The sequence below is a fragment of the Garra rufa genome, chromosome 13, assembly GCF_049309525.1.
Source record: "Garra rufa chromosome 13, GarRuf1.0, whole genome shotgun sequence".
NCBI lineage: Eukaryota > Metazoa > Chordata > Actinopteri > Cypriniformes > Cyprinidae > Garra > Garra rufa.
Window position 1 is genome coordinate 1,265,858 of NC_133373.1, and position 22,992 is coordinate 1,288,849.

The 22,992-nt window shown below is 36.8% G+C and overlaps 3 protein-coding genes across 4 annotated transcripts in view; 1 reads left to right on the plus strand and 2 right to left on the minus strand.

Annotated features, from left to right (window-relative positions):
* LOC141283608 (A-kinase anchor protein 7) overlaps nucleotides 1-22,992 on the minus strand; it is a 286,494-nt gene that overhangs the window by 152,137 nt on the left and 111,365 nt on the right. The window lies entirely within an intron of this gene.
* On the minus strand, nucleotides 1,632-15,540 carry tmem244 (transmembrane protein 244). Its single transcript, XM_073816918.1, has 6 exons — nucleotides 15,420-15,540; nucleotides 13,228-13,313; nucleotides 8,918-8,994; nucleotides 8,363-8,488; nucleotides 4,829-4,873; nucleotides 1,632-3,448 (listed from the first exon to the last, which is right to left on the minus strand). Exons 1-6 carry the CDS (start codon nucleotides 15,510-15,512, stop codon nucleotides 3,351-3,353), a joined length of 525 nt encoding a protein of 174 aa, XP_073673019.1. The 5' UTR covers nucleotides 15,513-15,540; the 3' UTR covers nucleotides 1,632-3,350.
* The window catches only part of l3mbtl3 (L3MBTL histone methyl-lysine binding protein 3), a 48,078-nt gene continuing 44,857 nt past the window's right edge, over nucleotides 19,772-22,992 (plus strand). The window contains exon 1 of the mRNA XM_073816571.1: nucleotides 19,772-19,932. The gene's annotated coding sequence lies outside the window, so the exon portion shown is untranslated. The remainder of the gene's footprint in view (nucleotides 19,933-22,992) is intronic.

The following is a 22,992-nucleotide window of genomic DNA, read 5'->3' on the forward strand; positions in this document are numbered from 1 at the left end:
AATGCATATTCAATACTAAGTAGGACTTTTCCATCAGTGAACTCCTAATTAGCTGCTTAATAATATTAAAGTAGCTGTTAACTTTAGCTATGGGGTCGGATTAAGGGATGTAAAAGATGGTTATGCAGAATAAGGCATTAATATGTGCTTTATAAGTATTAATATACATCCAGTATGGCAGTGATATGCAAAGTAATAAACTAAGATTGCAAAAAATACTTTTCTTACTTAGATTTTTTTATCTTGTTTCCAGCCAAAATATCAAAAAATTCTGATATCAAGAAGGATTTTCTAGAAAAGTAAATATTATTGTCTTGTTTTTAGAAAAAAAATGAAGATAAAATTAAGTGAGTTTTTGCTTAAAAAAAGCTAAATAATCTGCCAATGGGGTAAGAACTTAAATAATAATAATAATAATTTTTTCAAACAGACAACTATTTTTCTTACCCAATTGGCAGATTATTTTGCTTGTTCACTGTAAAAAGTTTTCACCAGTTTCAACTTAAAAACTTAAGTTTAGCAACTGCCTTAAAATGTTAAGTTAAATCAACTAATTTTTATTGTAATAAGTTAAAATGACTTGTAGTTTTAAGCTGATTTAACTTAAAAACTTAAGGCAGCTGCTGAACGTAGATTTTTAAGTTAAATCTGGTTAAAACTTTTTACAGTGTTTCAAGCAAAAACACACTTAATTCTTACTCATCTAGAAAATCCTTCCTGATTAAAAGAGTTTTTAGATATTTTGTCTGGTAACAAGACAAAAAAATCTAAGTAAGAAAAGCATTTTTTGATCATTTTTTCACGATGAAGAAAAGTGAATGTTAGATAAACTAAAACATCCCACGTAAATAGACTTGATCACATTGTTTTGTTAAGCTTGACTTAAAAATCCAAAGACATCTCATTATTTAAACGATCTCAGCGGCCTCATAGAGAAGAAAAGAGCCTGAAAACTCACCAGAACTGCAGGTAACACACGAGTTTGGTCACCATGACCTCAGGAGGGTCAGAGGGGCGCTTGAGCCCTGAACACAGTCTACATGCGTCTGCTGCACACACCCAGCATGCTCCTCTCCTTCTATGCATCATCTCATTAAATCATTCATGAATTTTTGACACCAAGAGAGAATCCTCAGACACAGGACGCCACCGGAAAGCCTGACCACAGACTGCATGCAGGACTTTCGTGCTAATGCACTTATTGTCATGTTTGTGTTGCTTTAATGTATTAAGCGTATCTGAAACCCTGCATCTAAAAGAGCTGATCATGATGCACACATATGAGCAGTGTGTTGAAGCTAACGCATTACAAGTAACACAAGTTACGTAATATTACTTTTTCCAAGTAACTAGTAAAATAATGCATTTCGCTTTTTCAAATAAGTAACACCAGTTACTTTCCCCCAATTTATTGATTAAAAGCTCTCCTGTCCCCATGTTGAGAGAAATTGTGAGTAAGATGTTACTTTAGTTCTAGAATAAATGTGAACATGCATTAATTCATCTCACTCACTAAAAAACAGATACAGTGTTCTTCAAAATGAATAAAAACAGTCAAATTCAACACAAACCTGTAATAAATAAATAAGTTCAATAATACGAATATCCTTTATGTATTTAATCCCATTTTATTAACCGATGTCTTTGCCGCTGACCTTCGATGATCCAATTCATCCATACTAATAAACACAAATTACTCAAGATAATCTAACATCTGATTTCCTTTTTTTATTGCTGAAGAGTTGACTTTTGTTCTTCTGCGGTCTACTGTACAGACGTGAATTTACTTTTCTCTAAGACTGAGGCTTTTGCTGTGAAAAGGCTTTTACATTTGACAAAAATATAACTTTTTACATGAAAAACAAACAAGCAAACCCTGCCCAGATTTCAAAAGTAACGCAAAAGTAACAGAACACATTACTTTCCATAAAAAGTAACGTAATTAGTTCCTTTTTAGGGAGTAACTCAATATTGTAATGCATTACTTTTAAAAGTAACTTTCCCAACACTGTTTATGAGTGGTCCTGAGATCACAGAATAAAGCAGGTAATGGACACGCTTTCAACTGATCTAATGTGAGGCAGCGGCGTGTTCCTGAGGAACTGGTAATACTTCATGTGCTTAATCCAAACCGATTAGAGGACAGCAGCTGTTCAGGATTAGAACAACTATAACTGCACTACATCCATAGTTCCTCTTCTAAAACATGTCACATTTCACCACAAAATCAAGAGAGAAATGATACGGTTTCATTGCCTGTCAAGCTTTGGCATCGTGAAAGTATTTTCATGACAGTTAAAACTGGGTTTGCTTCTCTTTGATGTGGGTCTATTAATTATTCTCAATAGTAAGTCTCTTCTTAAATTCAAAGCATGAAGACTGCCATGATTTGCTAATAGTTCAGTTATAATATATCATTATTCTCTCACACTGCAAAAAATGCAATAAATGCAAAAAATGTCTTGTTTCCAACTAAAATATTTAAAAATTATTAAATCAAGAAGGATTTTTAGATGAGTAAAAATTATTGTCTTGTTTTCAGAAAAAACAAGTCAAAATTATGTGCGTTTTAGCTTGAAACAACCAAATAATCTGCCAATGGGGTAAGAACAATAATCTGGTTTTCTGCTTGAAATTAGATTTTTTTTTGTTTACCCCATTGGCAGATTATTTTGCTAGTTCTAAGCAAAAACTCACATTATCTTGACTTGTTTTTTTCTGAAAACAAGAAAATAATTTTTAGAATTTTCTAGAAAATCCTACTTGATTTAAGAATTTTTAGAATCTTTTGGCTGAAAACAAGAATGTTTGAGGTGTTTGAGATTTAACAAAACATCTACAACTAATGGTTGCACATTTCAATTGATGAAGTTATCACATCATTGTTTGTTATTGATAAACTTATATTTGCCATAAATTATGGTAAATTATAATTTTTCTTAACTTTGGTAACAGGGTTGATGGTTGAGACTGGAATGTGGTCAACGCTATGGTTTGCAAAATAATAATAATATCTAAAAATATCTTTCCAAAATATAATATAATCAAATAATTTAACACACATAAGACAATGCTGTACAGTAAGTGAAACAAAGGTAAATTTGCAAGTAAGTTGTAAGTTGCATGAAGTCAAAATCCATTGGACTGTTGTGAGATTTCCCCATTAGATGTCACAAAAGGCCACTAAATTAACACGGTTTGCTGGAATTATTTTATCAGCATAAGCCAACAGTTTCACAACAAAATATTGTGTAGAAACAAAACATAACAAAGCTACTTCAAACTACCCATGATGTAAAAAAGAAATACAAAACTGAGAAAAGTCATCCCTGTACATATTCCACAGCGTGTCAGAAATTCTGAAGATCTGCAGGATGCACAAAATTACTTCTGAAGAGTCTGTAAGCCAGAAGCTGCCCGCCAAAAATCATCATCAATAACCCAGAGCCTGCAAGAGACCAGACAGACGTATAGCATCAGCATTACATTATTACCAGTTTGTGATATCAATAAAAGATGAGCACTCTGATTTCACTTTAATGCACTGTTTTTAACATTTGTATCTAAAGTGGTGATACAAATGATCTGAAAAATCCTGTCCTTATAATACAAAGGTCACATGCACTTTGAACTTTTGACCTATAACAGGGGTGTCCGATCCTGCTCCTGGAGTTCGGCTCCAACACACTTGAATTCAGATTCTTGAAAAGAGTCTTCTGAAAGGGGTCATCGGATGCCCAAGTTGATGCACAAGTTGATATGATTCTTTAGGGTGTTAATGAGAAGTCTATAACTTACTTTGGTTCAAATTTCTCAATGGTAGTGTAAAAAACACAAATTTTATCTTGTCAAAATGAGCCCTTTTTAGAGCCTGTTCCTTTAAATGCTAATGAGCTCTGCTCGCCCCGCCCCTCTCTGCCGTGGGATGATGAGCTGTAATGTTTACTTTAGTCGCATTTAGCTGCAAAACTTGCTGACCAACACATTATTAAGAAAGGCCATTTGCAAAGATTGCATAGACGCATATGTAGATCGGGATTGGCGCTTTCCTTTCAAAAACGAAATTAACATTAATCCTCAGATGTTGGGACTAAATGACGACTGCTGTGTTCATTATTACATCCAACAACAGAACACATCAATCGCTCAATCAGAGACGTTCTTGTCTTCCTCTGCACCTGAGTCACACAATGGCGATCAGAGTCGGACTGTTTCAGCTCGGTGAGGGCGGGGCTAAGGTAAGGCGCTCATGTCAATCGACTATTGTGGGAGGGGCCTCTGTCTGCACTGCAAAAAATGCTTTTCTAGCTTAGATTTTTTGTCTTGTTTTAAGCCAAAATTTTTAAAAATTCTTAAATCAAGAAGGGTTTTCTAGATGAGTAAAAATTATTGTCTTGTTTTCAGAAAAAAAAATTAAGTGCATTTTTGCTTGAAGCAAGCAAAATTATCTGCCAATGGGGTAAGAAAAATAATCTTGTTTTCTGTTTGAAATCAGATTATTTTTCTTACACCATTGGCAGATTATTCTGCTTGTTCTAAGCAAAATCTCACTTAATTTTGACTTGTTTGTACTGAAAATAAGAAAATAATTTTTACTTGTCTAAAAAATGGTTCTTGATTTAGAAATGTTTTGATATTTTGGCTGGAAATAAGTTGGCTTAGGAAACTAATTAAGAAAAGCATTTTTTGCAGTGTGTCCACAGTGAACGCGTCGCGATTCAAGAATTTTTTTATATTTATACTAGAAAACAAGACTTTTTTTTTGCAGTGCAGAGGCTAAAATGTCAAGTGTTTCACTACCAAAACATTTCCAAAACAGAGAACTTACCAAGTGCAATCCACCAGTGCTCTGTTGAGGGAAAATCAGCCATGACTGAAACCAAAATCATAGAAAAAACAGGTTCAAAAACAACCCTTTCATATATACTATTTTATTAAGCATATATCACAAACACATGCATATCATTACAAACACTATATGTCCAAGCAAGGAAAAATCTAGGACTGAATTGCATCTATCAGCATCTGCTTTGAAAAGCCAATCCATCCAAGATGCTCTTTAGTTCTTTAGTGAGGCTTGTCTATAGATTCACTACAACTAAAAGCTAATATTTCAAGCTTTTTACAGAATTTAAATACAGGTCAGTGGCAGGATTCATAATATTGGCCTTGTTGGTTGTTGGTCAGTAACCCTCTCATTAAATTATGTCATTTTCCAGAACTGCAACTCTAGCTCACAGACAGAAAAAATGACATAATTTTGAACATTCACTAATCTGATTCATTCAAACACCACAGTACAGGTAAACTAGATTTACAAAAGGAGCCAAAAGCAAACAAAAATGGCTGTTGTTTTAAAATAGTCTGGGGCTGTTGTGTGGGAGAAGATGTTTTTCCACTAATGGATGTTATTCAATAGAGTCTGTGGCTCTCAAAACTCTGATGCATTTATATGACTGCAGAATGACAGTAGTGCACTGACAGCAACGCGTTTATCCACGGTATTGAGCTCATAAATTCAGGAAATGTTTAATCTTAATCCAAAGAAAAACATTTAAAGGTCAAAGGAACCAAAAGAGAGACTTTTTTCTTTATTTTTGAATTGCATTATTTCTTGGAGTTGACCTGTATTTGGTGCAAACACATCACCTGTTTTTGTTTAGTTATATTTTAGCTGACTAAATGCTCTGGAAAAATGCTTTTCTTACTTAGATTTTTTGTCTTGTTTGCAACCAAAATATCTAAAAATTCTTAAATTAAGAAGGATTTTCTGGATGAGTAAAAAATATTTTCATGTTTTCAGAAGAAAAAAGTCAAAATTGATTGTGGTTTTGCTTGAAACAAGCAAAATAATCTGCCAATGGGGTAAGGAAAATAATCTTGTTTTCTGTTTGAAATTTAGATTTTTATTTATTTATTTTTTTTTGCTTATCCCATTGGCAGATTATTATGCTTGTTCTAAGCAAAAACTCACTAAATTTTGACTTTAGATAAGAATTAAAAAAAATAAGAATTTTTTTTTGATGTAAGAATTTTTAGATGTTTTGGCTGGAAACAGGAATTTTTTTTCTTGCAGTGAAAAAAAAAAGACAAAAATAGGAATTACATTGGTAGTGCATTACTGGAAGTCCATCCACACAGAAAAGTCTAAATTATCAGTTTACTTAACGACGCTTTACACACATTATAATGTAAAGCTTACTATTATTATGCGGAAATACTTAAAAAAGTTTTTTTTTAAATTATTGGTCCACAAACTTCCATTGCAAGGACATTTCTGTAAATATGATTCTTGCTTGTCTTTTACTAACTGTGGGATGAGATAAAATTATTTTCTGTGGTTATTGACAGCATTATACAGTAGGGAAAATAATTATTTGATCCCCTGCTGATTTTGTATGTTTACCCACTGACAAAGAAGTGATCAGTCTAAGTCTATAATTTTAATGGTAGGTTAATTTGAACAGTAAGATATAGAATAACAACAAAAAATCCAGAAGAACGCATTTCAAAAAAGTTAGAAATTGCATTTTGATGAGTGAAATAAGTATTTGATCCCCTATCAATCAGCAAGAATTCTGGCTCCCAGGTGTCTTTTATACAGGTAACAAACTGAGATTAGGAGCACTCTCTTAAAGGGAGTCATCAATCAATCAGATTCCAAACTCTCCACCATGGCCAAGACCAAAGAGCTGTCCAAGGATGTCGGGGACAAGACTGTAGATCTACACAAGGTTGGTATGGACTACAAGACCAGCTTGTTAAGAAGGTGACAACAGTTGATGCAATTATTCACAAATGGAAGAAACACAAAATAACTGTCAATCTCCCTCGGTCTGCAGCTCCATGCAAGATCTCACCTCGTGGAGTTTCAACACCATCCCCACCGCCAAACATGGAGATAGAAACATTATGCTTTGGTGGTGTTTTTCTCCTAAGGGGACAGGACAAGTGCACCGCATTAAAGGGACGATGGACGGGCCATGTATGTCAAATCTTGGGTGAGAACCAATGAAAATGGGTCGTGGATGGTATGACAATGACCCAAAACACAGTGCAAGGCAACAAAGGAGTGGCTCAAGAAGAAGCACATTAGGGTCCTGGAGTGGTCTAGCCAGTCTCCATCTGTGGAGGAAGCTGAAGGTTTGAGTTGCCAAATGTCAGCCTGGAAACCTTAATTACTTGGAGAGGATCTGCAAAGAGGAGTGGGACAAAATCCCTCCGGAGATGTGTGCAAACCTGCTGGACAACTACAAGAAACATCTGACCTCTGTTATTCCAACAAGGGTTTTGCCACCAAGTACTGTCTCTCACTGTTCAAATAAACCTACTATAAAATTATAGACTGATCATTTCTTTGTCAGTCTCTTCTCTCAATGTAGAAAAATAAAATGTCATCAGCATGTGCTAGGGGTAAATAAAAAGAGCATAATGAATGACACTTTGGCAAAAATTGGAAGGAATCAGAGCTTAAGGTAATGAGTTTTAAGTTTTAGCGTTGATTTCATGTCACATTTTTATTGGCTGGTCAGTAAACATGGGTTGAGGCAGCAAACACATCTTGCGATGATCAGGGTGAATTTCAGACAGTGTTAGAAAATTATCGTAGGCTATGTTTGGTTGCAAGTCCGTGACAACAGTGGTCTTTGAACCTCACTCACTATTAGACATTAGACCATGGATTATGAGCCACATTCACAGAAATGGCCACATCTTCAGCCCGTCTGCCAACATCTGAATGATTCGGAGGAGAACTGGGTGAAAGTGTTGTGGTCAGATGAGAACAAAATCCAGCTCTTTGGCATCAGCTCAACTCGCCATGTTTGGAGGAGGAGGAATGCTGCCAGCGACCCCAAGAACACCATCCCCAACGTCAAACATGGAGCTGGAAACATGCTTTAGGGGTGTTTTTCTCCTAAGGGGACAGGACAAGTGCACTGCATTAAAGGGACGATGGACGGGCCATGTATGTCAAATCTTGGGTGAGAACCAATGAAAATGGGTCATGGATGGGTATTCCAGCATGACAATGACCCAAAACCCAATGCAAGGCAACAAAGCAGTAGCTCAAGAAGAAGCACATTAAGGTCCTGGAGTGGTCTAGCCAACCTCCAGACCTTAACCCCATAAAAACATCTGTGGAGGGAGCTGAAGGTTTGAGTTGCCAAATGTCAGCCTCGAAACCTTAATGACTTGGAGAGGATCTGCAAAGAGGAGTGGGACAAAATCCCTCCGGAGATGCGTGCAAACCTGCTGGACAACTACAAGAAACATCTGACCTCTGTGTTTGCCAAGTCATGTTTTGTGAGGGGGTCAAATACTGTATGCCTATGTTGAATCTCAAGTGTGTAGATGTTCTCACCTGCTACGGTCAGAGCGATGTGCAGCAGTGTGACAGTGATGGCGTAGTCCCACACCCACTCCTCCACGATCCACGCGAATATCAGACCACCCAGAACATACGTCACCTCTGTGGAGATCACACTTACTGCACAAAAGATTTGAGAACCAACCAACAACACAAACAAACGTGTTTAATTATGCATGTGATTAGTAGCATCAGAACTTCTCTAATCACTGAACTGCACATCCATAAACCCATAACCGAACGAAAAACTTGTTATTTTGAGTTCATCATCATTTGTTGTTACCCTGGTTGTTACTGAGTGTAATGCTGTTTTACCAATAGCCCAATAGCCATTTTCTGTCTAAAATAACTTCTGTTATCTACAGTTTTGAATGTACAGTCTGGGTGCTTTACCATCATTGAATTTTGTCGTATCTCATATATTGCAAATCTGTCAGTGATAGTTTAATAAGAAGACATCATTCAAAGTTTGTATGTATAAGTGAAATTCTTGAGCCATACAGCTTTACACAACTCAGTGTATGTACTTTACATCTGAAGCAGATTTACCTAAATATTTGGGACTTTGCCATGATGGTTGAGTGGTGTAGTCGAAAGGCGCTAACAAGCTGTCAACCTCATCCACCCTGATAACAACAAACAAACAACAAACAAACAACAACAAATTAACATCCAAACAGATTGAGTTATTTATGCATTCAATTCTTCAAATGCAAAATGTGATGCTGCTATGTTAATTGTTTTTATGACTGCAATATAGTTTATTGAAGATTAAAAAAGCACCACAATCTTATGGCAATTCCTATTTTATGTTTTGGTGAATTTGTGGCTAATTTGTGTTAATTCATACAACCCCGTTTATGCTTTCATATTATTTGCTTAAGCTTGCTTAAAATTAAGAATACCTTCGTGCAAAACCATATGCTTTTTATACAAATCACATTATATGAATTCATACTAAATTGCAACCCCAAAAAACATCTTTATGGGAGTTACATTTTCTCACGAGATCAGGTAAAAAAAAATCCAAAACACACACTTGGTGTATGAGAGTCAAAATGCACAACTGATCCTGCTCTACTACTATAATGCTTTTTATGCTTATGATTCATGCTTATGCTAATTTTGTGTTAAAGGAAATTTATTTGAAATAAAATATGATATAAAATATAAAACATTTTTATTTTAGCTACTTGCTGAGGCAACATTTCTTGGTTTAGTTCAGTTTAATTTGATGTACTACGATAAAAAAAAAAAACATATATGCACATATCTTTAAAAAACATAAATGGCTAAAAATGACAAAAACACAACAAAATTACTAAAACTTTAACTAAAACTAAAATAAAAACTGAAAATGTAAAAAAGTTTTGGAAAAGTAAGATTTTCCATGTTTTTTAAAGAAGTCTCTTCTGCTCACCAGAATTTATTTGATCCAAAGTACAGCAAAAACAGTACAATTCTGAAATATGTTTTATATTTAAAATAACTCTTGTCTATTTGAAATATTTTAAAATTTTAATTTATAAAAATTATTTGAGTATGCTGATTTGCTACTCGTGAAAGAAATTAATGCTTTTAATTAGCAAGGATGCTTTAAATTGATCAAAAGTTTTTATAAAGACATTTATAATGTTACAAAATGTTTCTATTTCAGATAAATGTTGTTCTTCTGAACTTTCTATTCATCAAAGAAACCTGAAAAAATTTTACTCAGCTGTTTCCAACATAATAATAATAATAAAGGTTTTTGAGCAGCAAATATCAGAAAATTAGAATGATTTCTGAAGGATCATGTGACTGAAGTAATTCAGCTTTGAAATCACAGGGATAAATTACATTTTAAAATATATTCAAATAAAAAACAGTTTTTTAAAATAGTAAAAATATTTCAGAATTGTACTGTTCCCCTTCAGTCGAATCACTTCGACGTTACATGGGATCTCGCCTGAGAGACCGATCATCTCTGAGCCTTATATAGAAAAGGCCAATTGCAAATTGGCGAGTGGACGTGCGCGTCGACCACTCCCCCGTACATACGGGTATATAAGATGGCGGGGCGCATCACTCAAACAGACTTTCGCTTTCAGAGCCTTCATGCTCAAGCCTTCTGCTTCTCCAAAAGAAGAAAACTTCACGTTCCTGCTGCTGCTCTTCTCTGCTGGTGTGCGCCGATCGAATAAGAGACAATCTACTGAAAGAGTGAATTTCTCGGCGCCGCCCGCGGGACCCCGCGTTTTCACGGCCACAAAAAGCCTCCTGCTCTCCAGCGAGCAAGCCCCATTGAGTGCACAGTGGTGCCGCGGTTTCCTCCCTGGGCAGACCGGGACTAAAAGAGCAATTTCTCACGGCTGTGTAAAGACGTTCTTTTCAGAATGGCTTTCCGGCCGTGCGCTTCTGGGTGCGGCGGTTACCTCACCTCACTGGACGGACATGAAAGCTGCTTCGTATGTCTGGGCATCGAACATGCTGAAGCAGCTTTCACGGATGGTTCATGCATTCATTGCGAAAGCATGACCATGGGTATGCTGAGGACCCGTCGCTCGCTCGCGGGCAGGCCCCTCTTCGCGCCCCACGGCCCGCGAAGCTTTTCCGCCGCTGTGGCGAGGCACGAGGGGGAATTCCGGGTCATGGTCTTCCGCCCGCCAGCATACCCCCGTCGAGATGCCGAAGCAGTACGCCTCCCCACCAGCCGGGCTGGGCGTCTCCTTTGGCGCTCCACAGGGGGAAGAGATGTCAGTCGCTCCGTCAGAGGGAGAGTCAGGGAGTGAGGACGCTCTTCCGGCGGCGCGGCGCCCCTCCGCGGTTGCTGCGCCATCGGACGCAGACTCCGAGCTCTCGGCTATGCTCCTCCGAGCCGCCAGGGGGATCGGTCTGGGGGTTACTCCATCGCCCTCAACCGATCCTTCTCGGCTCCAATTGAGCCATTGGCCTCAGTCGAGCTAGCATTCCTGTCATTAAGACAGCGCTCCTGACTGCCCTGGCTCCCATCAAGAGGGCCTACAAGCTTCTCTGCCAGCAAAGTGTGTCGAGAAATTCGGGCCCGGCGTCTTCCACGTTACCGTCGAGACCCCGGCCCGGTGCCAAGGTTCCCACCACGCCTTTCCGCGATCAGGTGGTGAATCTGCAAGCTCTGCCCTGGAGGAGGCAGACCCAGCCTTGCGATGTTGTGTCGTTAAATATGTGAAACTTGAATCACTCGGCACTTCAGCCGCACCAAGCAGCTTCATCTGCCTCGGGATTCAGCAGAAAGGGAATGCTCCCCGAACTGAGGTTGGCTAAATGGGTGGTAGATGCCTTCTCCCTGTTATACTCAGGGACAGCCATGATCCTTGGTTCACGGCACCTCACCAGCAGATGTAAAAACCAGAAGCTGCGGGCTGGGCAACACCCTACCTTCGCTTGCTTCTACAACCTTGCGCAGAGGCCGTTCTCCCGTGTCCTAACATGAGGACTCACAGGTGAGCGGGAAGACCGGCTGGTGTCGGCTTGCGGCGCCATTCCCATGTGGATCCGTGCGCTATTTCCCAGAATGTTCCCTCCGGCGAACCCTGGGTCCTCCTGCCCCGCAGTCAGGGCTAGATGCGGAGTAGTCCTGCACTGTGATCCTGCCTGGGTCTCCTTCGCCCCGCAGGTTGTGGCTTAGTTTTTATTATTCCAGCGGAGGAGACCGCTGTTTCCCTCGTGTATCCCTAAAAACCTTTATGGATATATTGAATTATTCTCATTTCCACATGTAAAAATTGCATGTGCTCCGCCCCCCCAACCCATGCTTCAGTACAACTGGCATCCCTGGAAGGGCCCCCTTATTGAGCCTCAGGGCGTTGGGAAGGTTACGTTACACTTCGCCTGCCGGCACGTATACTTGTCAGCACGTGAAGTTGTGCGTAACGCGGTGCCAGGGTCGTGGCCTTTTCCATAGGGCTAGTTCCCATGTAACGTCGAAGTGATTCGACTGAAGGGGAACGTCTAGGTTACGAAGGTAACCCTCGTTCCCTGAAGGAGGGAACGGAGACGTTACATTCCCCTGCCACGCCCCTGGCGTCGCGCTGACGCCGGCTTGACGGCTCTTCAGCGAAAACCTGTTTGAGTGATGCGCCCCGCCATCTTATATACCCGTATGTACGGGGGAGTGGCCGACGCGCACGTCCACTCGCCAATTTGCAATTGGCCTTTTCTATATAAGGCTCAGAGATGATCGGTCTCTCAGGCGAGATCCCATGTAACGTCTCCGTTCCCTCCTTCAGGGAACGAGGGTTACCTTCGTAACCTAGACGTTTTTGCTGTACTTTGGATCAAATAAATGCAGGCTTGATGAGGACAAGATACTTCTCTATAAAAACACGTAACAACACTACACTATAAATGTATATATACTGTATATAACCCTTAAAAATACTGTTTAACCCTTAAAAAACTAAATAAAGGTGCTTCATGATGCCATAGAAGAACCTTTTTGTCTATATGGTTCCATAAAGAACCTTTAACATCATTCTTCAGATAACAATAAGACAAGAAACGAGAAAGAGATGGTTCTTTAATGAACCTTTGAATGGTTCTTCTATAGCATCGCTCGAAGACCCTTTTGAAGCACCTTTATTTTTAAGAGTGTAGGCCCAACACTATTCTAATTAATAACATGATAAACTGGTCATGTGTTGAACAGAAGAATAACAAATTTGTGATTGCATTCAAAGGTCGGCAGCTTATAACAGTCAGGGTCTGCTGAGAAATACTGACGTAGACCATTTTTTCTGTACTACAGGAAGTCGGTAGACACATGACCACATAAGAGGCAGACATACACAGAAAGACAGACCGAGAGAGGAAGTTGTGCCGCTCAACGTGGAAAATCTCACCTGAGAATGCCGATGCAGAGACTGACCACAATATAGTAGACAGAGTAGAAGCACACCATACACATCAACAGGTTCTGAAGAACAGCCTGACAACAAGCACACAACAACCACACTCAGTGCTTCTGGGAAATAGCTGCACATCATCGTTCTGGTGCTGTTAGTATTACACTGCAAAAAAATGCCTTTCTAGCTTTCTACCTTTAAGTCAAATTTAAGTGCATTTTTGCTTGAAATGAGCAACAGAATCTGCCAATGGGATACAAAAAATAATCTGGTTTTCTGTTTGAAATTTTTCTTACCCCATTGGCAGATTATTTTGCTTGTTCTAAGCAAAAACTCACTTAATATTGACTTTTTTTTTTCTGAAAACAAGAATGTTTTTTTTTTTTTACTTGATTTAAGATTTTTTATATATTTTGGCTGGAAACAAGACAAAAAAATCTAACCTAGAAAAGCATTTTTTGCAGTATATCAATCAAACATATTTGCCTCTATTGTTCTTACAATGCCATAGAAGAACCAAATGGCTCCATAAAGAACCTTTAACACCTGAAGAACCTTTCTGTTTCACAAAAGGTTCTTTGTGGCGAAAGAAGGTTCTTCAGATTATAAAAAGGTAAGAAAGAGATGGTTCTTTAAAGAACCTTTGACTGAATGCTTCTTTGTGGAACCAAAACTGGTTCTTCTATGGCATCGCTGTGAAGAACCTTTTAAAGCACATTTATTTTTTAAAGTGCAGAGGCCTATATTATTTCTATTCATGGTGCCTCTTTTTAGATTAGAAATCTTAACAAGAAAGCTTAAATTTTACATTAACTACATCATTAGGATATTAAGTAAAGATCATGCTCCATGACTATTTTTTCTCAAGCCGATTTTCTTAATATTTAGATTTTTTTGCACCCTCAGAATCCAGATTTCTAAATAGTTGTATCTAGGCCAAATATAGTCCTATCCTAACAAACCATACATCAACGGAAAGCTTTGTATAAATCACAATTTTACAAAAATGAGCCTTATGACTGGTTTTGTGTTTTGGGGAAATATCTGTACATCAGTTTGTTCTAGTTTTGTTAGTATTATCAATCAAACATATTTGCCTTTATTGTTCTTACACTCTTTTTTGTCGAAATGGTTCCATAAAGAACTTTTAACATCTGAATGGTGAAAGAAGGTTCTTCAGATTATAAAAAGGTAGGAAAGAGATGGTTCTTTAACCCTTGTGCTTCAAAAAAAAAAAAAAAAAAAAAAAACAGGTGCAAATTGGAAAAAAAAACTGTCATAAAAATATGATTTATTAATATTTTTTCCACTTTCACTGATGTTGATTTTTTAACCAGCATCTGTTCTATCTATAGACTCACATTCATAACATTCATTAATTTTCAGAATTGTAACCCTTTAAATGCTGGTTTGTTTGCATAATGCCACAGGTGTTTTTTAAAATGCATGAGCATTGTTTTTTGCTTATTATATTCTTGGGTGTGTCAGTGAAGAACAACAAAATTAATTTGGAGGCATTTATATTTTTATGTAGAGCTAGATTTAAAAAAAAATGTATATGCCAAATTTGAAAAAATGGCGCAATCTAGTGAAAAATTGTACAAATGTCAAATTTGAAGCTTTGCCGATAGTATGAATGCCTATTAGCAAAAAAATACATCGTTTTATAAAAATTGCAGTTTTAATGGGTGTCAATGGACATTTTTGTCCTTAAGGTCCTGAGTGTGAGTACTTTTTGTACTGGGGGTAAAATTGATTTTTTTGAACGAAATGAAGATGAAATATTAAAATTTCAATAAAAATAAACACCTGAGCCAAAATTTATGCAGTTAAGGCTTTAACACAGGCACACTTATAGCAAAAAACAAAACTGAAATGGACAAAAATGTCCATAAGGTCACAAGGGTTAAAGAACCTTTGACTGAATGGTTCTTTGTGGAACCAAAACTGGTTCTTCTATGGCATCACTGTGAAGAACCTTTTGAAGCACCTTTATTTTTAAGAGTGCAGAGGCCTAATTTTTTTCTATTCATGGTGTCTGTTTTTTAGATTAGAAATCTTAACAAGAAAGCTTCAGTTTTACATTAACTACATAAACTAGGGCCTATAGAAATATGGCTACTGTTATAAATACAGGAGCACCTTCCAGACTGATTCTGCTGCACCAGACAAAGATAATCAGACGTTACCCAAGTGTCATGAAGCTTGCTGCTGATGTGCAGTTGGCCATGGCGTTTGATCAGCGTGGTCCCACAGCATCGACAACAGAAGTCCAACAACATGAATGGCCGGCGATTCTTTGATCGGCGCTCTCGCAGGTAGCCTAAGACTGAATCTGCGCATCTGTCATGGCTGCTCTTAATAAGATTAGCAACACTCTAAAACGCTTCCGTAAATCTGGGCAGGATAAAGCCCACCTCCAGGCCTGGTCTACACTAAGTAATTACCCACACACACTAAAAATACTCCTGGTTAAGTAAGGTTGTGCTAGAATACCTCACCATAGCATCCTGCTATTTTGTTTTGTTTTGTTTCTGTTCTCTAGCACTGCTAACATATGAGCACGTTTTAGAAATGGTGCAGATTTCAGCTGTGCATCAAGCATGGGTAAAACAAAATGTAGGCCTACTGACTTGAAATAAAATCTGGGTCATTCCCGTTAGGAAGTAACTTTATTTTAAATAAAGGAAATTGCAACATTCATGCAACCTAATTCTCAACCAAAATCTTAATGTGGCCATCCAGTTCTAATGAACGGATTTGGCTCTTCCAGTAAAGCCAGTGAAGACATTTCTCAATGCTACACATACAGAAAAATATGCATTTCTTACTTAGATTTTTTTTGTTTCCAGTTAATTCTTAAATCAAGAAGATTTTTCAGAAGAAAAAAAAAAAACAAGTCAATGGGGTAAGAAAAATAATTTTATTTCAAACAGAAAACAAGATTATTTTTCTCACCCCCTTTGGTAGATTATTTTGCTTGTTTTAAGCAAAAATGCACTTAATTTTGACTTGTTTTTTCAGAAAACAATACAATAATTTTTACTCTTCTAGAAAATCTTTCTTTTATTTAAGAATTTTTAGATATTTTGGCTGGAAACAAGATAAAGACATTTTTTTGCAGTGATTTCTAGAGAATTTCATTTTCCCAACTTTGTCACCAGTAAAGTGAAATGTAACTTTGGAGCACAAAACCAGTCTTCAGTAGCACAGGTATATTTGTAGCAATAGCCAACATTGCATGGGTCAAAATAATAGTTTTTTCTTTTATGCCAAAAATCATTAAGATATTAAGTAAATATCATTTTCCATGAATATATTTTCTCAAGGCAGTTTTCTCAATATTTAGATGTTTTTGCACCCTCAGAATCCAGATTGTCAAATAGTTGTATCTCAGCCAAATATTGTCCTATCCTAACAAACCATACATCAATGGAAAGCTTTGTATAAATCTCAGTTTTTAAAATTTGACCCTTTTGACTGGTTTTGTGGTTCAGGGTCACATATAGACATCATTTCTTGAGTTTGCACAAAGATCTGACCTAAACACCTTTAGGATGAATGCGGACACTGACTTTAATCTGATCCTCACTGATGCTCTGATTACATACTTCTATTTGTTTATTTTTTTTAGTATGAAAAACAGTTGAATAATCTAAAGTAACATTTCTACTATATAGAACCTTGTGTGCAATGGAAACATTTCATTTAAGTTAAAGGTTCTTCATGGAACCATTAAGGCCAATAACCTTCACTTTTAAAGGAATAGTTTACCCCAAAATGAAAATTAGTTGAAAATGTGCTCACCCTCAGGCCTCAGGCCTTTCCGATTTAAAGAAATGTGTCATTACATCACTTGCTCACCAATGGATCCTCTGGAGTGAATGGGTGCCGTCAGAATGAGAGTCCAAACATCACATTAATCCACATCACTCCAGTCCATCAATTAACGTCTTGAGAAGACAAAAGCTGCGTGTTTGCAAGAAACAAATCCATCACTAAGAGACTTTTTATCTTCTAAACTGTTGTTTCCGGCTAAAATACAAGTCCATAATCCATAATAACACTTCCTCCAGTATAAAAGTGGTCTAGTCTGAATCAGGGAAGAAATCTGCACAGATTTACAAGCCAAAACACCTCTAAACAATTATGTGGGTGGATTTTGATGTTAGTTAAAAACACCTTAATGATTGTGTTTGCAAACATGTAGGTTTTGTCTTCTCAAGATGTGAAATGATAGACTGGATTGGTGTGGATTACTTGTGGATTATTCTGATGTTTTTATCAGCTGTTTGGAGTCTCATTCTGACGGCACCCATTCACTGGGAGAGCAAGTGATGCAATACTACATTTCTCCAAATCTAATGAAGAAACAAAGTCGTTTACATTTTGGATGGCCTTTTTTGCTTGAACTATTCCTATAAGAGTGAAGGTTAAGGATTTAACAGCTTCTTATAGGGATTGTTTAAAGATTAGTTGACCAGTTTCACATCTCAGTGATAGTGATCTTGTATTATCAATGTAAAGGTACACTTACTATAGACAGGTCTAGCAATGCTGAAACTAGATAACATGAAATTGCAAAACTGTATATAGTGTGACAAGGGCTGTAATTAAAACCTCACCTCTGCCTTGAAAATGTCACTTTGGTCTTTGAACTCAATTTGCAACATAAATTCTTTATGTTAGCGTGACACTGAGCCATTGGCCAAGTGGCCAAACTAAAACTAAAACCAAAACCACCTGCAGTCATGTAACTCCAGACTGCACTGATTACATGACGATTACAGTCATTTCAACACTGCAAAAAATGCTTAACTTACTTAGATTTCTTACTTGTTTCCAGCCAAAATATCCAAATAATTCTTAAATCAAGAAGGATTTTCTAGACAAGTACAAATTATTGTCTTGTTTTCAAAAAACAAGTCAAAAAATGAAGTGCGTTTTTGCTTGAAACAAGCAAAATAATCTGCCAATGGGGTAAGAAAAATAATCTTGTTTTCCATTTGAAATACACCGTTGGCAGATTATGTAGCTTGTTCTAAGAAAAAACTTGAGTTAGTTTGGTTAGATAAAGTGCAAACAACTACAGTTAAAGCCTGAATTACAATTCCAGGTGAATTTCAGTAATAAATAGCAGTTCCAACTAAATAAATAAATAAAACACTGCAAAAGAAGGCTTAGTACATTCTTGTTTCTAGTCAAAATATCTAAAAACTCTTAAATTGAGATGCATTTAATAGATTAAAAAAATGACCTATTTAGTCTTGTTTCAAGAGGGGAACACTAAATTAAGTAAATTCTGCTTAAAACAAGTAAAATTAGTCAAATATTCTTAGAATAAGAGTATTTTACATACCCCACTGGCAGATAATGTACAAGAATCAAGACTAAATATCTAACATCATTTTGCTTATTTAGTAAATTAATCTCAATTTAAGAATTTTTAGATATTTCGAGCATAAACAAGACAAAAATACTAAGACAAAGCTGCTTTTTTTTTTTTTTTTTTTTTTGCAGTGAACCCGCTCTAGACTACTTGGTTGGGTATGGCCAAAAGCTATAAAGAAATAAAAAAATATGCTTCAAAAAAAAAATAAAAAAAAATAAAAAATAAGCTTCATTTCATTTATGTGTTGTGAGCCTGGGTTAGCATCAGGTAATAAAAGTGTGAGGTATTTATGTTGTTTATTTTACACAATCAAAGTGCATTTAAACATAAAAACATGCATTTTTACAGAAACCCACTCTTTTTAAGACTGCTTACACTGCAAAAAAGGCTTTTCGAGCTTAGATTTTTTTTTGTCTTGTTTCCAGCCAAAATATCTAAAATTCTTAAACCAAGAAGGATTTTCTAGATGTGTAAAAACGGTCATGTTTCCAGAAAAAAGTCAAAATTAAGTGTGTTTTTGCTTGAAACAAGCTAAATAATCTGCCAATGGGGTAAGAAAAATAATCTTGTTTTCTGTTGCTTACCCCATTGTCAGATTGTCTCACTTGTTTTTCTGAAAACAAGAAAATTATTTTTACTTGTCTAGAAAATCCTTCTTGATTTAAGAATGTGATGATATTTTGGCTGAAAACAAGACAAAAAATCTAAGTGAGAAAAGCATTTTTTTTTTTTTGCAGTGTAAGTGCTATTATGCACAGCTCAGTGTTGTTCTAGAATGTTCTAAAGTGGTGCATATTTAGTTTCTATATAGATGTGTTGCCTGTACAGCATAGTTTAGTGTTGTTTAGTTGTTGAGTGTCAGTACAGTGTTGTTTGTACAGTTCAGCCGTTCATAGACATGTTAAAGTACAAGACTAGTGCAGTAGCGTTTGTTTGCATCGCATTTGTCCATCTCCACGCAATAAAACCCCAGTAAATCCTCTGGAGTTTGATCGTTTGTATTTACTGAGACGTTTCTGTACATTTTGGACGGCTGGGTAGCACGCAGGAATTTATTTTTAGTAACAAAACAGCAATGGCGATGTTTTACGCCATCGGACCACGTCGCCGCGCGTTAAAAGAGCCGCAGGCAGGTTTCGGAGGAGGCTTTCGGGTCGGCGAACGTGCGCGACACCGTCGAGATCCGTCGGAATTGTTTCAGCGCAAAACTTTCGATATTGTCATGATGGGCGAGTGTGAAGCGCGACGGCTGTGCGCATGCGCACTGGAGTCCGCCTGGCCAATTTCTCAGTACTCGTGGGAGAATTTGGGTAAGAAACAGACAAATTAAAACAATCGCACGCTAGAATAAACTGCTTGTGTAGCATTTTAGACTCTTTAATAAACCTTTATGCGCCGTCTTAGACTTTCGCGGGAGGTTTAATGTGACGGAATAATAATGAAAGTTAGATATAAAGTAGAAAACGCCTGGACGTGTCATCAATAATATGAGCAGCAGGAAGAGAGAGGCACAGAGAGTATGAAATAAAGAATAACGCTAATGAATGACACTCCAAATAGACGCAGTCGATAGAAAGGGACAAAGTGTACATGTGTGGCTGATGGCACGAATAAAGCAGATATTTAGGAGTCTGTGTAGAATAATGCAAAGCAGTAGAGCATTCGCTCCTGTATGCTGGAAACGGCAGGAACTGGTCGTGCGAAACAAAACACGTCTCGATCAGCTCTGCGATCAGCTCAATCATTCACTTTAAATGTCATTGATCAGCAATAATAAAGCGGTTCGCCAGGCCCGTGTCTTTCAATTATATAGTGAATATAATTCCTGCTCCGCCATTTTGAGAAACTGCCTTTAAAACACATTAAAGAAAAGTGTTTTAATATCTGATAGCGTGCAGTCTGGAAAATGTCATCAGGGCTCATCGTCGTCGACATTTAGGCTAAAATAATACTGCACTGTCGCCGTCGAGCTGAATCATTTCAGCTCATTCACTGGAAACTAGTTTAATACAATAGAGCTGCACCTAAGAAATACACACAAACCTTGGAATAAACGCGTGGAACGCAAAAACCCTGCGCAGGAAAACTCAAGGTGGAAAAATAGCATGTGTTTTATTTTATCACCATCATTGTCGTCTTTAAATTTCATCTAAACCATCAGCATACAAAACTGTTATTCAAATAGATGTCGAAATCTTGCACCTGATATCAGAAAGTATAATAGTAAATAGCATTTGCACGGAGGTTTACAATATTTTTGCAGAAATAAAGTTTTTTTTAATTATATAACATAAGAGATGTCTATAAATATCAACTATAGCAACGAAAATCGTTTATGTTCACATATGCGACTGTTTTTCAACTCTAACTTAGGCGTTTCATTCGAAACCGTGTTAGAATGTATCAAAACGCGTGACGCGCGAACAAAAATCTTGTAAGGTGTTACAATATAGCGAGCATTTCTCTTTGATTTCATTGTTGAATAGGGGCTTGAAAGTTTCCAGCGCCGCGGATGAGCAGCGGACAGCAGCGCTCTCTGCTGGTTTAATCCGAGAAAGACTCGCTTTCGCTAGGCCTCATGCGGCACTAGGACACTCTTACTCGCGTTAAACTTGCCTGAGCAGACACCCTGGGTGCCCTAAAGACTGCCTGTTAATGCAATGTTTATGCCGTGTTCCAGTTTAGCTTGTTACCTAATCTATAGAAACAGTGTTTGTGTTGCATTGCTTCGTGGTTGTCCAAGGGTAACAGGCAAAAGAAGGTTTGACATTGATTTGAAGGACAGATAAGGTTTCTTTTTGGTTTTTATTTTATAGATTGTACATTAAAGTGAGTTTGCAAATGATTTATTTACTATCTCAATGACCAAGCAGTGCAGGCCATTATATGATAGCTGTTAAATAGCTTTGGACTCAAAAATCGAATATTTGAAGAGTTCAGATGCAAAAGCCTCTAAGTGCGTCTGACGTTTTTCTGTAAAATGAGCATTTCTTTCTGGCTACTATGTATAGGTTTCTATGTAAGTAGGGTACTGGTACTTCTGAATGGGTTGAGGCTGGGATTTAGTGCATTTTAAGTCAAAGTACTTGATGAACATATACTATGCTATTCAAATTCTTGAATCAGAATGCATTTACTGGACAAGTAAAATGACAAGATATAATGTCTTGTTTTCTTAAAAAAAAAAAACCAAAACAAATTAAAGTTTTAAACAAGCAAACATATCTGCCAAAGGGGCAAGAAAAATAATATTGTTTAGCCTTTCATTTAAGATTATTTTCTTATCTTATTTATGCTAGAAAACAAGACAAAAATACTAAGGAAGAAAATCATTCTTTGCATTGTGCGTCGACAGAATTCACTCAGTTTCACTGCAAAAAATGCCTTTTTTATTTAGATGTTTTTTGTCTTGTTTCCAGCCAAAATATCTACAAATTCTTAAATCGAGGAGGATTTTCTAGACAAACAAATCTTATTTCAGCGGAAAACAAGATTATTTTTCTTATCCCATTGGTAGATTATTTAGCTTGTTTCAAGCAAAAACTCACTTTATTTTTACTTATTTTTTCTGAAAACAAGACAATAATTTTTACTCATCTAGAAAATCCTTATTGATTTATGATTTTTTATATATTTAGGCTGGAAACAAGACAAAAAAAATCTTAAGTAAGAAAAGCATTTTTTGCAGTGCAAAAATGTCTTAAATTCTTCTATATTATGTTTTGGGTGAAATGTGACTAGAGAATCATGATATTCAGTCGTTGTGGATGTTAACATTCAGATACAAACATAAAAAATATACTAAATCGACATTTAACTTTGTTTCTCTATAGTAAAAACACAAAAAGTGTGTTTAGATTAAGTACAAACACTGCAAAAAAAAGCTTTTCTTACTTAGATCTTTTGTCTTGTTTCCAGCCCAAATATCTACAAATTCTTAAACCAAGAAGGATTTTCTAGATGAGTAAAAATGATTGTCTTGTTTTCAGAAAAAACAAGTCAAATTTAAGTGAGTTTTGCTTCGAACAAGCAAAATAGTCTGCCAATCGGGTAAGAAAAAAATCTAATTTCAAACAAGATTATTTTTCGTACCCCATTGGCAGATTAATTAGCTTGTTTCAGGCAAAAACGCACTTAATTTTGACTTGTTTTTTACTGAAAACACGACAATAATGTTTACTCGTCTAGAAAATCATTCTTGGTTTAAGAATTTGTAGATAGTTTGGCTGGAAACAAGACAAAAAAATCTAAGTAAGAAATGCATTTTTTTGCAGTGAAGAGCACAGAAGTGTTCCAGTGTGGTTTGTAATGACGTTCAGTGGTATATTGTGAATAAGGCATGTGTATAGAGGAGTGTGGGTTATTATATG